At 45.1% G+C, this 15,060-nt stretch overlaps 1 protein-coding gene across 5 annotated transcripts in view; it reads right to left on the bottom strand.

Moving 5' to 3' along the window:
* LOC111872917 overlaps positions 1-15,060 on the bottom strand; it is a 388,527-nt gene that overhangs the window by 197,869 nt on the left and 175,598 nt on the right. The window contains exon 1 of one of the 5 annotated variants that reach the window (XM_023867235.2): positions 9,296-9,559. The exons of the other annotated variants lie outside the window; for them this stretch is intronic. Within the exon in view, the coding sequence (XP_023723003.1) occupies positions 9,296-9,350 (55 nt within the window). The 5' untranslated portion in view covers positions 9,351-9,559. Of the gene's footprint in view, positions 1-9,295; positions 9,560-15,060 lie in introns of those variants that run through there. 5 annotated transcript variants of the gene reach the window in all.

Raw genomic sequence — 15,060 nt, forward strand, 5'->3', positions numbered from 1 at the left:
ACTAAAATGGCCGAATCTGCCACATTTAAAGCACTGTGGAACCTGTGGGATGAAGGGTTCCAAGTCCAGTCTCGTTCGCCAAATATAAACGAATTTTGGTAATTGTGTACTTCTGACAACAACACTGACAGTGTGGGTGTCAGCCCATTCATTGGTCCATCCTTCTGTATTCGTCGCTTTAGCCTGGATACTTCTGATACTTTCAGTCCGGGATTTGATTTGTTGAGTTCTTCCTTAATTTCCGCAACAGAGCAGTCTAGGGGGATGCCTCTAATGATGCCTTTCCTAAAAACTTTCATCCAAGGCAACCAAATCATCAAACCGTGTTGTTTCGGGTAGGGGGAGGTTAAGGCGTAGTTAGCAGTGTCTCGTGTATTGAAAGTGATTTCCCACGTGTTTCTCGTAAGAGGGGTCACTAAATCGTATTTTACGATAGATTTCTCTAGCATTCGACATACTTCGAGTGCCATTAGCGGTCTGGTATTATTTTCACGGTTTCCTCTGAGGTGGAGGACAAAGGGCCCTGCATCCTCTTTGGTGAAGGTGAGGGCTGCGGTTGCGTTATCGAAGCTGTTACCTGTTGTCGTGGCCGGCGGCGCAGCGATGTTGTCTGTAGTGGGCGGTTGTGGGTTTCCAACTGTCCGTTTCTTGTTTGATAGGACATCACTTGGTGGGCTCCTACTGCGTCGTCTCGGCTTTGTCTTCACCATCGTAGTTGCATCATAGTCCATCAAGTTTACGTCTTTATCCGGACCACTCATCTAGGGTGGGCCCTGGGCCGCAGAGCGGCAAGTAGAGGTTATGTTTTTGCTATATCTGTGTGTTGGATGTATTCACTCTGATTAACGATTTACGACACAAATATCACAGTAAACCAATGACCACGTCACTTAAAACGTCGAACCGTAAAAACAATTCGCAATGTAGAAGTTTCGTTCGGAGCTAACAATATCGTTCACTCAGCTCTACCTCTCGCGTCTTTCTCCCTCTTCAGTGAGATGTGCGCACCTGCTCAGCAGTGCCATCTTTCCGCGTCAACAGGTATTTTTGTCCGTAATTACCATTTTGCCCTCCCCTTCTTTTCCTGGCCCGATGTTTTCCCTTCTTAACCTTTCCTCAGTCCGACATTTTACCCATAGGGCCGCGCTGAGAGCTGCTGGATTTGAGACCCGCAACATTTGTCTGGTAGTCGGATGGGACGGATTCTCGAAATAATACTACAAATGATTTATTGCATTTCAAAACACTATACTTTCCAAAGTATTATACAAACAAATATGATTATATATGAAAAGAACCGAAAACTCACCAAGTTTGCATAGTGATACACCAATTGGCAGCATGAGTGCAATGCCTCACAAAATGGCGACGAAGCTGGAAAAGAGTTTCTGTATGTTGCAATATGCGAGATGTTCGTCTGTTATTGCAGTGCAGCGTGCATTCAGAGCAGAGCACACAAAAGAACCGCAAACCCACCAAGTTTGCACTGTGATACACCAGTTGGCAGCATGAGTGCAGTGCTTCACAAAATGACGACGAAGCTGGAAAAGAGTTTCTGTGTGTTGGAATATGTGAAATGTTCGTCTGTTATTGCAGCGCAGCGTGCATTCAGAGCAGAGCACACAAAAGAACCGCCATGTAAACAGAGCATTCTACGGTAGTATCGGCAGTTTAAGGATACTGGTTGTCTGTGTAAACGGAAAAGCATGGGGCGACCAATATAGTGTTTTGAAACGGAATGAATCATTTGTAGTAACCCTGTACTTTAGACCTCGTTGGTGAACGGCTCTTTCGAAATTGTGATCGGCTTGTGAATTCTTTATTGGTTTTCCTTTCCACTTCATCGGTTGCATCCACGTCCAGGGGATCTGTTGGGCGCCCCGCCCTGCTGTCCTACATTGCTGCACTTGATATGTCTATTTTAATACATACATATTGTATTCCGTTACAATTATGTTCTCAACCATTGTGCAAACCTACACAGCTGTGAGACGTAAGAGGGAGGTAAGAAAAGTCTCTTCTCTCTGTCACGTCCCTTAAACCTGTTTCAGTAATCTACATCCTAGTGAAAGGAGCCGGGATAGCGACTGGCTACAAGATGGACGATGGAGGGGTCGGAGTTCGAGTCCCGGTATGGTCAACAATTTTTTCTTCTTCACGACGTCCAGACTGGTTCTGGTGTCCACCGAACCTCCTATCCAGTGGGTACCGGGGGCTCTTTCAGTAGAGGGTAAAGCGGCAGGAGCGTGAAGCGGACCACTCACCTCCAAATAGTGCCGAGGTCAAGAAAGTGTGGATCTATACATCCACTTCCCCATACACCTTCATGGAGTAGTGCTTAATTCGTTTAGAAGAGGGACAACTTGACCTTACCTTTAACACTGTACTGAATGAACAGTTCTTTCGATGCGCCTGACATGAGGAGCTATGCGTACGTAGACACAGTGCGCAGACGCTGGATGCATGTAGCACCAGCTGTGCCTATCGGTGGATCTAACAACAATAACCGTCTGTTTGCCGTAAGCTGTCGTATTTTCTCCACTGAGTTCTTAATTAGAGGAGGTTCTTCAAACTCACATTTTGTATGTTTTCCGGTGCTGATGTTGTGACTGCACTGTGAATAGGAGTATACCTACAACTAATTTTCGCCACACATTTTAACGATCTGTGCTATGGCTCTTAGACTAACAGCAAATAAACACATGCATTTACGTATTTATATACGCAGAGGAAAGTAAACTACGTAAATACGAATATAATATAAAATATACATATTTACCAGAAAAAATGTCGGTGTTTGCCAACTGTTTAATGTAAAGTAAATTTCAATTACATGAATATATAATTATAATGCTCAAATATTTTTACATCCTACCACTAGGATAACTCATCCATATTAATCCATTTCGCTTCATAGAAATGAGACTATGTCACAAGCAAATATTAACAAGGCTAAGTGGTTTTAGTGACCGCCTCTGTGGTCTAGTGATCAGAGTTCCTGGCTATACATATCCAGAGGTCCCGGCTTCGATTCCCGGCGCTACCAGATTTTCTGAGAAGTAGTGGGTCTGAAACGGGGTCCACTCAGCCTCGTGAGGATAACTGAGGAGCTGTTTCAAGGAAATAGCGGCTCCGGTCTATAAAAGAGAAATTAACAGCCTTGGGGATTCGTTGCGTTAACCACGCGACACACTCTATCCGCTAAAGTTGGCACTAACTTCGCCGCCAAAAGAAGGTCGCTCGGTCGATATAGTTCGCTTGCGGACTGAAACCACTGAGTTTGTTTGTTTAAGTTGTATCAATAAAATACAAGGAATATGTTGATACTTCTTAAAAATATCACATCCGTACTACTACGATCTGCTTAGCGTTAAAAACTCTTATCATTTTCGATAACCTGCGCCTTGTAGGAACGCTGGGTATTAGACGTGTTCTTGTTGTGAGGTGAAGAGAAACCCCATACGTTCTGTCGAGGAACAAAATATGGCCAACAAATAGTAGCTTATATTTTAATTCCTGGTGTGGCGTGAGACTGAGCCCGCTTGCTATGTCCACCATTACTGGATCTATTCTTCCAGCTCCGCATGGTAGACGAGTACGGAGCATTCGGTTGAATGAGAATTCGCTAGAAAATCGAAATATTCGGAAAAAGCATTACCACTGCCACTTTTTCGATCATAAATCCCACATGATCTGACCTGTAATCGAATCGTAACACCGCAGTGGGACGCCGGGAAAGCTACGGGAGGGGTGTGGACTTTATTCAAATGGGCGACATCAGGGACCAGTGGCCGGCTCTTATGAACACGTCAATGAAATTTGGAGGTGTATGCAAGGCAGGGAATTTTTGGCTAGCTGAGAGACTATTAGCTTATCGGGAAGGTCTCTGTGTCATGACGTTAGTTGTTTAGGTATTTAAGTAAAGTAACTTTAAATTCAGCCGGTCACGGTAGCCGAGCAGTCTAAGGCATGCACTGTCTTCGCTCGCTCGGAAGCCGAGAACGTGGGTTCGAATCCCACTCAGCGCATGGATGTTTGTGTGCGTTTTTCTGTGTTTGTCTACAGGTAGAGGCCTTGACACGAGCTGATCACTCGCCCAAGGAGTCCTACCGTATGTGTAAGATCTAGAAAAACCGAAGTGAACGTAGTTCATGGAGGTAGGCCTAGGCACACTGGGGCTGTAGTGCCAAGAAAAAAAAGAGAAACATTAAATTCAGATGCCAATCAAATGCAATCAGTAAAAATGATAGTAGTAGTACGCAACTTGTTTCGTCCAATTATGGCTATGGTAATTATGGTGTGCAGGTAAATTATAAAACTAAATTTTACATTTCTCTTATACAGGTTATTTACAGCTTGTGTACAGATCTCAAGGTTCCCTACGTTATTTCCTGGGCGCCCCTGTAGATGGCCACAATTTACCAAAATATGTTGGGCATTAAGAGCGTTTATTGATGAAAAGACTTGTTGCATTAGACGGTACTTTCGAATGTAATGTGAATATTGCATAGACAATTATGATTTTTATTAAAGTGACGCTGTTGGGTTATTTACTTGCAACGAATTTAATAAAGGCCTGAATAAACAGACTGCCTATGTCGAAGTTTCCGAAGACATGCTGGTATTTCAGATGGCCACCGGATATATCCTTATTGCTCCTTAGGTGATTAAAGAAAGCGAAACAAATGAAGAGAGATCAGTGCTCTGGGGAGGGGAGTAACTGTGTAGCTGCTCATTCAATTAGATCAGAAGACGACGTCTGTCTTTCTGAAGTTCGTTTATCTTAATAGATCTCGATTATTACAGTCGCGTTTCTAATGAATGCGTAGCCCTCTTCTGCGTCAGTCCCCGCCCACACACACAGAACACAAGCTGTAGACACGGCCGCACTATCCACTAAAGACAATAACAAAATGCGTGTTCTATGGATTTTAAGTAATTTCTAAATATAACTTTAAATGATTCTGAGTTTGAATATTTACACTATTATTATTTAAGCTCTCCAAGCGAGAAATAAAATGCACGGCGACACCTTCGTGGCGAAATTTCTATACCTTATATCTAGCCATAAACACTTTATGTCAAGGCATTTAAGAACTTATAATTTTAGCTCAAATGTTTCCAGTTGCAGTTATCTTGGCTAACATTAGCATCAAAGAAACAACAAACACTATGGCTTTAGTCCGCAAGCGAACTATACCGTACGAGAGACCGCCGCTTGTCGGCGAAGTTAGTGCCAACTTTAGCGGATAAGGGGTGTCGTGTGGTCAGTGCAACGAATCCCAGCGGCCGTTAATTTTGGTTTTCTAGACCAGAGCCGCTAATTTTCCATTCAATGAGCTCCTCGATTATCCTCACGAGGCTTAGTGGACCCCGTTCCAGCCCCAGTACTTCTCAGAAAATCTAGCAGCGCAGGGAATCGAACCCGGACTTCTGGAGCTGTGGCCAGGAACTCTGACCACTAGACCACAGAGGCGGTCAAATCTGTTGGATATCCCTGTCATATTTAGCGTCCGATGTAGATACGGAAAGTCTGGTCAAGTGCCTCCTTCCTGTATTGATCGGCAGTAAACTTTGCTGTCAGAATTAGTTTACACTTCTCTACCCCTGCAGCAGCATGACATCCAAGGTGAAACTTTACTTCTAATTTCTTGGGGTGGGGTGCGATTGGGTTCAGTTAGCACGCCGGCCAATAACTGGCCTACTGTACCAGCGCTGGACCATAGATGAGTATGGAGAATTCTGTAGAACCGAATCAAAGAGAAGTACTCGTGGAAAGTCTGCCCCAATGCTTTCCACCACAAATCCCACACGAACTGCCTTGGGATAGAACCCATGTCACAGCTGTGGGAAACAGGCGATAAAGCGCCTGGGCTATTGCACGGCTAAGAGGTAACTTACTAGCCTACCCTTGTCCATCCAGTGTCATATTTGTGTGATTACTTCCGGTGTGCAAGAAATGGAAAGGTAAAAGTGGGTTGTTCAATTATCAGATATTTCCAGTCTCACCACAGCGAACACCTCTGTGCAGTGATAAGCATTCCCACTTCGTCTTCGGAAGAACCGAGGTTAGAAATTCCTTACCGGTACTGGCTAGTACGACTAAGGGTATTGGCTGTTTCGCGCATTCCTCCCAGAAAACTTCAAGTCCCTGTACTTATTTAAATAAGCATAACACTATGAAAACCTGTTTGTGAATGGAAATATAGCTCCACCAGTCTTGTCTTCAGCACTAAATGGAGGTGAGTGGTCAGATTCGAGCCCCTGCGACATTCCCCGCGGGGAACAAGCCCCGTTGTACGTTGGATAGAAGGCTGGATGGGCCCTAGAACCCACCTATAGGCTGCGGGGAAAAGAATAATTTCTTGTCCCTGGCGACTAAGTTTATTATCAGCTCGAATAAATAACAGTTCACAATCATCCTATCTCGTGCCGGTTCTGAGGCCACTCAGTCTCCTATGCATTGGGTATCAGGGGCCCTTTCCCCGAGGGGATAAAGAGGCAGGGTGGTAGAGCTTGTCACTCATTTACATCCAGAGCAGAGATCCAGAATGTAGAGCGATACCTCAACTCTCTTGCCGGTTCTGGGGCCCACTCAGTCTCCTATGCATTGGGTATCAGGGGCCCTTTCCCCGAGGGGATAAAGAGGCAGGGTGGTAGAGCTTGTCACTCATTTACATCCAGAGCAGAGATTCAGAATGGTGGTGCTATAACTCAACTCCCCCCCCCCATTAAAATAGGGATTTATTTTTGATGTTATCGGTGACACTGAATGATGATAAACTGTTCTTGAATAAGAATGATCTACCCCAAATTAGAATCAGAAAGCCGCCATCTCGTTTCGCTCAAGCCTCCCTACAGTCCGCTTATCATATTTCCGGCTAAGCGAGGTGTGTGATGCATATGGAGATGTCACGCGAGTACGGCAGAGAGAAAGAGAGAGATGACTCCGGCTAAAACACTGACGATATTACGCGTTTCGGAAAGAGGGAGAGAGAGAGAGAGACAGAGAGAGAGAGAGAAGAGAAAAATTCCCGTTCTTAAAGCGGACGTTTTATTCCGATTTATTAACTACATGGGGCATACTTCTTCAGAAGTCAGCAGTCGCTCAGCCACTCTTGAAATAACCAGCATTTCATGGAACCCGAAGGTCCAGCGTCGTGTTCAAAAGAACACGTAACTGGTCCTTATCTTAGGATATGGACCAGTGGCAGGTAAGTCGAGCCCACACCTTCCCATACTATGCCTTTAACATGCATTTTAATAATATACTCCCACCTACGTCTAGTTCTCCTTATTCTTCACTTCAGGGTTTCTATTCCGATGACGAAGCATCAGTAAATAAATGAAAAATTAGTAAATATAGAATTAAATATATTCCTGCGATGTTTTCGTGACGATCTATATATACTTGCGCACTTCCGCACCAACCTCAACAAAATCTTCCCTTCCTTTCCGTAGCTTCCATATAAAGGTAAATTTGTCCCTGTCCTTAACCAATTAAACACTACGCCATGAAAGGGTATGGGGGAGTGGATATATAGACCCACATTTTCTTGAATTCGGCACTAGTTGGAGATGAGTGGTCAGCTTCACGTCCCGGCCGCTTTACACCCTGGAAAAGAGCCCCACGGTACCCATTGGATAGGAGGCTGGGTGGGCCCCAGAAGTAGTCTGGACGACATGGAGAAAGCATTTGTCTCTACCGGGACTCGAACTCCGACTCCGTATCCATCACTATACCGACTACGCAATTCCGGCCTCCCCTTCTCCAGCTTCTGTACGTGGAGAAATGATAACCGGGCAATAGCTGCGAAATGCCTTCACTAGTGCTGGGAAAATCAACTGCTCCCTCATGATGAAGGCAAACATGAAGGGTGAGCGAAGCTGCGACAGAGATGTGACCAAGGTGTTTGCCGGTTCGCAGTCACGAGTTCTGCACAAAGGGGGGGGGGGGGGGCAGGGAGTGGGGAGGGGAGACGCTCTGCTGGAGTTTACACGGCCACAGACCAATAATCCTGTTTCATGACACCGACACAGCGTGACCAGCCTTAACGTCATCACGGGATGACACTATATCTAAAGGGAAGAGACAGAAGCTGTCCACACAGCCACAACAGCGTTCAACATTTAGTACCGTACGCACTGCTGAGGGATTGAATGGGGGCCTCTTCAAAGCCGAAGCATCTCTTGACTGATTACCTCAATACAAAACTTCCTGTTGACCGTAAAAAGATACTGATCATCTCTTGAGTTCTTTGATATGAGACGTTTCGGTAAGTGATCTCTTGCCCTCATTAGCTGTAAGGTAAAGCTGTCCTTCTGCTTGACTAATTAAGCACTACGTCATTAAGACGTATGAGGGATGTGGATACATAAACCCACGCTTTCTTGAACACTACAGTAGATGGACTTGAGCGGCCAACTTCACTCCCCGGCAGCTTTACCCCTGAGGAAGAGCTTCCGGTATTCACTGGACAGGAGGATGGGTGGGCCCCAGAGTCGGTCTGGACGAAGTGGAGAAGACTCGAACTCCAAGCCCGTTGCCAGTAGGTACACCAGCTGCGCTATCATATCATCAGCTGTAGGCATCCGGAAAGAACGGATTCTAATGCACAGCTCTTTGGCCGCGCCATAGCTCAAGCGGTTAGTCGCTGGCTGGGTTCGATCCCGGGTCTGGTCAAGTGGGATGTCTGGTGGACAAAGTGGCGCTGGGGCAGGTTTTCTCCGTGTTCTGGCGTGAAGGGGGGGCGTGCAGGTATCTCCACCGCTTCCGCCACTGTACCTCTCTTAAGCCGCCGCTACACCTCTCTTATGCCGTGATGACAGAGGGCGTGGGAATATCCCGCTGTCACCCTGTTTAGTATGCTGCCACCATCTTGTTATTTCAAGAAATCTAGTAAACTTATCATAGCTTGCGTCACTCTCCTGGCTTAACTCGTAATTCGCCGGAGCGTTGGGAGGTCCTGGAGTCGTCAAGGAAGAGGGTAACACTTAAGGAACTGTTGGGTTGAATTAAACGCGTACACATTCCTATCCTATTCTATTTACCTACGTCATTATATACACTATATACACACTGTGCCGACGTTTGTCGGTTCGTCTACACTGGATAATGAACCTGCAGTCATCATTGGTTCTACCTCCTGTCACCCTACTGGCGGGTATTCTACGCCTCGGTATCTCGACTGAACCTAGTCAATCTAGTTAGCCTATCTTTCCCTGTGGTTTTACACTTTACAATTATCACTGTTACACTTAATGTTCATGGCTATATGAAGTTGGTTTCACTTACTTGAGATGAGGAAATAGATGCTCGCCATCAGCAACCAGCGCACACTCACGGCCATCGCTCTCTCGGCGATAGCCTCCCCTGAACTCTAAGTTACTTAATATCAATCAAAAGTCTAAAGGCAAAAGGTTTTTTGATTAAGTCTTCTAGGGTTTATATAACCTCTCTTTGCTGATTCTTTGAGTTCCGGGTAGGTTGCCTGCCCATTCTGACGTGATTTTGGCTTCCCTCATTGGTTGCCCATCGAGAAGGGGTTGACTCTTTCGGGTCTACCGCCTCCTCCGACTCAGCGTTTTCCTCCTGCCATAGTGTTTATGACCCACTTCATATAGCTCCTTCCTCAATGTCAGCGCTATTACACTGCCGGGTTAGCATTCTAATGACTCAGGCATTCCCTGTTACAATTCTTTGTAGACCTAAGCTTCCTGGGTCGTTTCATCATGGCTATTTCTTAATCTTACTATTATTCCAATTTTACCCCAAAAACTATATCGACATGTACGTAACCTTAGCGGCATTACACTCCGAGTACTTCGGTTTCCGCTGCCAATCTTCATTCCACCAATTGCTCCACAATCACCCTCACCTATCATCTGGGGCTGGTACAATAGGCCAGAAGTGGCCGCAGTACAAGGGACTTAGTCCCAACCCACTAGCAATAAAGAAAGTCGCCATTTCCTGTACCCGACAAAGGAAACAGATCCAGATTCCAACACGTGTATTCGAAAACCCTCAAATTTTGCAATACTTTTGTGGGCTATTTAACCAGACGACACAGCGCAAAATGCTCAACTGCGAGGACATGGCAGGAAGCCATATTGTACTAATCAGACAATTGTTTTTGGGTGGAGGGGGCGGGGACAACTACTTACAAATTCAGGTTGGCCGCATATCACGACAAGATCCGAACCGACCACCCAGCGCGGTACAACGGGTAAGTCTAAAATAGCTGCCATGTGTATTTCTTGACTAGCTCGGATTCGGGATGCTCCTAACAGGATCAGGAGGGCTAACTATTTCCAATTTCCTGCCCCAAGGCATGTACTGTTTGAGAACAGGGTGCTGAGTAGCACATCTGCACCGAAGAGGGACGAAATAGTAGGGGCCTGGAGACAACTGCGCAATGAGGAGCTTCATAACTTGCACGCTTCACTAAATATACTTCGAATAATATTGTGAAGGAAGATGGGTGCGGAATGAAGCATGCATGGGAACGATGAACGCATTGTGGGAGACGTAAAAGGTAAAGGTATCCCTGTAACAGACCCTGAAGGCCCATAGGGCTGTGAGACGTCGAGGTTCCCGCATTTTCTGTAGACAATCGACTCACGGATGGCGGTAAGGTTTTCAGCCTTACGCGCCGGCCGCGCTTTACCTCCAGGATGATTCATGGTACTCAATTCTGTTAGAGGCTGAGTCGACTCCAGGGACATGCGACTGGAAGGTTTAGGTAAACTGAAAAAAAAAATCACCTCATAGGGACTGAACCCGCGACCTTCCAGCTTGTAGTACTACGCTATCGCGTGCCGCTTAACGGGAAAACTAGAAGTAAAGAACACACTAGGAAGAGCTAGGTTTAGGTGGGAGGATAATAAAATAGGACATCTTAGAGAAATAGGATGGTGTGTTATGGACTGAATTCGTATACTTTAGGGCAGGGACCAGTTAGGGGGCTCTCATGAACAAGGCACTGAACCATCGGGTTCCACGAAATATTAGGACAGTTTGGAGCCGCTCGCCTCCATGAACATGGCTAGGGACACTGGATTACAGAACTCACTGTAGCTGGGATGAAGTTTATCTTTGCAAATGCAGATGCCTTTAAAGGCAAAGTGTTTGCTCAGAGAGTCTGGTAGAGCCACTTGGGATCTGAAGGTGCGCAGATCCGCTAACACTTTCAGGCGTCCTGAATATTTCATCGTTTCGTATCTTCGAACTTCAAGCTACATGCAGAACAGAGTTGCTTCGGAGTGCAATGCAGCAACGTAGGTATAAATATGAATACAAGTAACGGATGGAGGAAGGGCCGCGCCATAGCTCAAGCGGTTAGTCGCTGGCTTCCCACCGCGGAGGCCCGGGTTCGATCCCGGGTCTGGTCAAGTGGGATTTCTGGTGGACAAAGTGGCGCTGGGGCGGGTTTTCTCCGAGTATTTCGGTTTCCCCTGCCAATCTTCATTCCACCAATTGCTCCACAATCACCCTCACCTATCATCTGGGGCTGGTGCAATAGGCCAGAAGTGGCCGTAGTAGTGGGACTTAGTCCCACCCCACTAGCCATGAAAAAAACGGATGGAGGAGGCCTACCATAGCGTTGTCAGCCTGCCCCACAGATTTCGGTTAAACAACATGAAACTCTGGGTGCTGAGGCATATCAAAACAGTAAGATTACTTATCTTAATGTGGTAGATAAACACAGACATTTACGTTTGTTCATCTATCTACTGGACCGCCTCTCTGGTGTAGTGGTCGGAGTTCCTGCATACAGATACAGAGGTCCCGGTCTGGAACGGGGTCCACTCAGCCCCGTGAGGATAGTTGAGGAGCTATTTCAAGGAAATAGCGGCTCCCGTCTAGAAAACCGCTAAAGTTGACACTAACTTCGCCGACAAGCGGCGGTCGTTCGGCAGGTATAGTTCGCTTGCGGACTAAAGCCACGGAGATTTTTATCCACTTTCTACTGAACATAAATTGGCATTTCCATTAAAATCACATTATTGTGTGGTAATATTAAACAAGCATTCGGGAAGAGTTTATAAAGGAAGTTGTTTAACTAGAATACAATTTTATTGGCTAATAAATATTTTCTCAGATCATTGTTGGCTCAAATTACGAGAACACTAAGACAAAAATACAAAAATTAAGAAAAGTGTTTCTTTCGCTCAGAGTTTATTACACGAAACAGTGAAAGGAGGCTGAAAGTTCTTGTGTCCAGATTTAAATTAGCACAGCAGAATTAATTTTTTAATTTAAATTTTCTTTCCACCAAGTTGATAGTCAGATTACAGTACGATATACTCGTATAATCTGAGAGCGGTACTCACTACTGCCTTACCGATCAGTGCTTCGGAAAGGTCTGTGAATTGTTATGATGTATATATATATACTTTTAGTACAAACTGGTTTTGAATTTACGGCCGGACAGTTTTCCTTCTCTGTGTTCAACTGACAGGTCTACATTAAGACCACGAATGGGATGTATTGTTGCAAACTTAGATAGACCATGGCGGGTTCGAAAGCACAGTCATGACGTACTTGAAGATATCACAATCGAGAAGTCAGTATCTTAGCCGACAGAGGAAAAGAGACCCTCTCACATATAAATTAAGACACGTCACACCTCAGTTCGTATAGCGACGGGCTACGAGTTGAACGGCAGGGTTTCAATTCCAGGTGGGGCAAGAGATTTTTCTTTAATCTGGGGCTCTGGGGCCCAACGATCCCCCTATCCAATGGGTACTTAGGGCTATTTCCCCGGGGTAAAGCGGCCAAGGCTTGAAGCTGATCACTAACCTTCATCTAGTGCTGAGGTCAACAATGGTGGAGCTATACCTTCACACCATCATTTATGTTCATGGCACTGTGCTTATTTAATTAAGTACAGAGTGAAATTTACCTTGCCTTTCTTATGGCTTCAGGTAACTTTCAAGGTGCACTTTGTGTGGTTTCTTTGATGATGTTGTCTGTATTGAAGCTGTATAGCGGAAAACGGTTCGAAGATTGCTGAATTATCAATGATTCGGAAAGAAGCATTTCTGGCCGAAAGATGGTACTATTCCAGAATTTTTCTGGAGGGATTGAGGAAAACTACGTAAACCTCCGTCAGGATAGTCGTTGACTAGGCCGAGATTCGAAACAAGCATCACCGCATACAAATCTTGGACATTACATTTAGACAAACCTGTACGGTGCTGATTTCTTGGTGAAATAAAAACATACGTAGAACCTAGAGGTAGCTACGGTAATCCTCAGATACAAGCATGCACTAATTTGCATAGAAATGCACGGGGGCAAAAGGTGTTAATGTAAAACACACAAATGTAGTTGTAAAGAGTTCATTTCTCTGTACTTATCCTCGTCAAGTTCTAGAAACTAGTGAACATTATTCCCTGGAAATTGGTGCGATTTGAGCGAGATGAATATGTTACCACTCGACCCAGTTTTCATGAAGTGCAAAGTTCGTGGTCCGTATGGGACACAGGCTGTTAAGTCGCAGCTGCAATTACGTACTGAAATTAGAGGTGAACTCGAACTAGCTGCGGAGTTAAAGACAAGGTTTACACAATATGGGCTTTCAAATCGTAAATCCAGTTTCTAATGTTTGTCCTTCACGAACTTTACAAACCGTTAAGTGGACAAACCCTTCTGCAATTCTCAGAATCACTTTTCTTGCAGCCTGCTAATTTATTTCTGGGTGAGACTTCTTGTCTTCTAGTCTGTTGGAAAATTGTCTTTACAAAAAATATATCTAATAAAATTTTAATACTGATTTTAATATCAATTACCTCTAAAAGTTGAGGGGCCGCACTTTGTGGCTATAGGGGCCGCATGTTTGACATGGCTGATCTACACAGTCAGCTCACAGATGGCGGTAAGGTTGTCAGCCTTACGCGCCAGCCGCCCTTTCCCTCCCAGGAAGATTCCTGGTACTCATTTCTGTTATAGGCTAAGTTGACCCCAAGGCCATAGCGCGGCTGGAAGGATTAGGTCAATTAAAAAAATCCATCTCATCGGGACTCGAACCCGCGAACTTCCGGGTTGTAGCATAATGTCTCAACCAACTACGCTACGGCGTTTTCTAATGATCCTGGATGACCTACAAAGATCATGAAGATCATCATCATGAAATGTCCTAAATTGTTGACTCATTCAGGTCCAGAAATTTTCCTAAGGGTTTCCTTTTCAGACACTTGAAATCTGTGTTCTTCCCCTAATGTAAGAGAACACATTTCTCAGAACATTACAGTCGATCTTACGATATTATTACGTAAATATCTGCCAACACAAAAGCAATATAGGCCTATATGTATATTATACAACTTAAGAACACTGTTGTCAAAAAATTTATCAATACCGTAACCTAAATGGAGTACTGCTGGAGGTACTCAAACAAACTGTAGACGAGAACACATAACTAATTTAACGAGATTGTCAGTAAGTCAATGATAAGTCAATGATATATGGCGTCGAATGACTCCACGACAATCAACGTTTAATTGCAAAATCGATAGAAAGCAGTCATGGCCTATGTTATCCAGCACATAAACTAAAACTAAACTCCGTGGTTTGAGTCCGCAAGCGAGTTATGCCGCTCGAGCTACCACCACTTGTCAGCGAAGTTAGTGCCAGCTTTTGCGGATAGAGGTAATCGCGTGGACAGCGCAACGAATCCGCACGGCCGTTTGTCTCGGTTTTCTAGACTGAAGCCGCTATTTCCTTGAAACAGCTCCTCAATTATCCTCACGAGACTGTACATGAAGGAACTGAGAAAGAAACTAATACCTGTCAGAATAGTCGGTGTTGCAACCGTGAATCTTCATGAAGATCGTCATTATGAAATATCCTAGATTTTTAATTGCTAGTGGGGTGGGACTGAGTCCCTTGTACTGCAGCCACTTCTGGCCTATTGTACCAGCTCCAGATGATAGGTGAGGGTGATTGTGGAGCAATTGGTAGAATGAAGATTGGCAGGGGAAACCGAAGTACTCGGAGAAAACCTACCACAGCGCCACTTTGTCCACCACAAATCCCACTTGACCAGACCCGGGATC

Source organism: Cryptotermes secundus, unplaced genomic scaffold, assembly GCF_002891405.2.
Source record: "Cryptotermes secundus unplaced genomic scaffold, Csec_1.0 scaffold1079, whole genome shotgun sequence".
Classification (NCBI taxonomy): Eukaryota; Metazoa; Arthropoda; class Insecta; order Blattodea; family Kalotermitidae; genus Cryptotermes; species Cryptotermes secundus.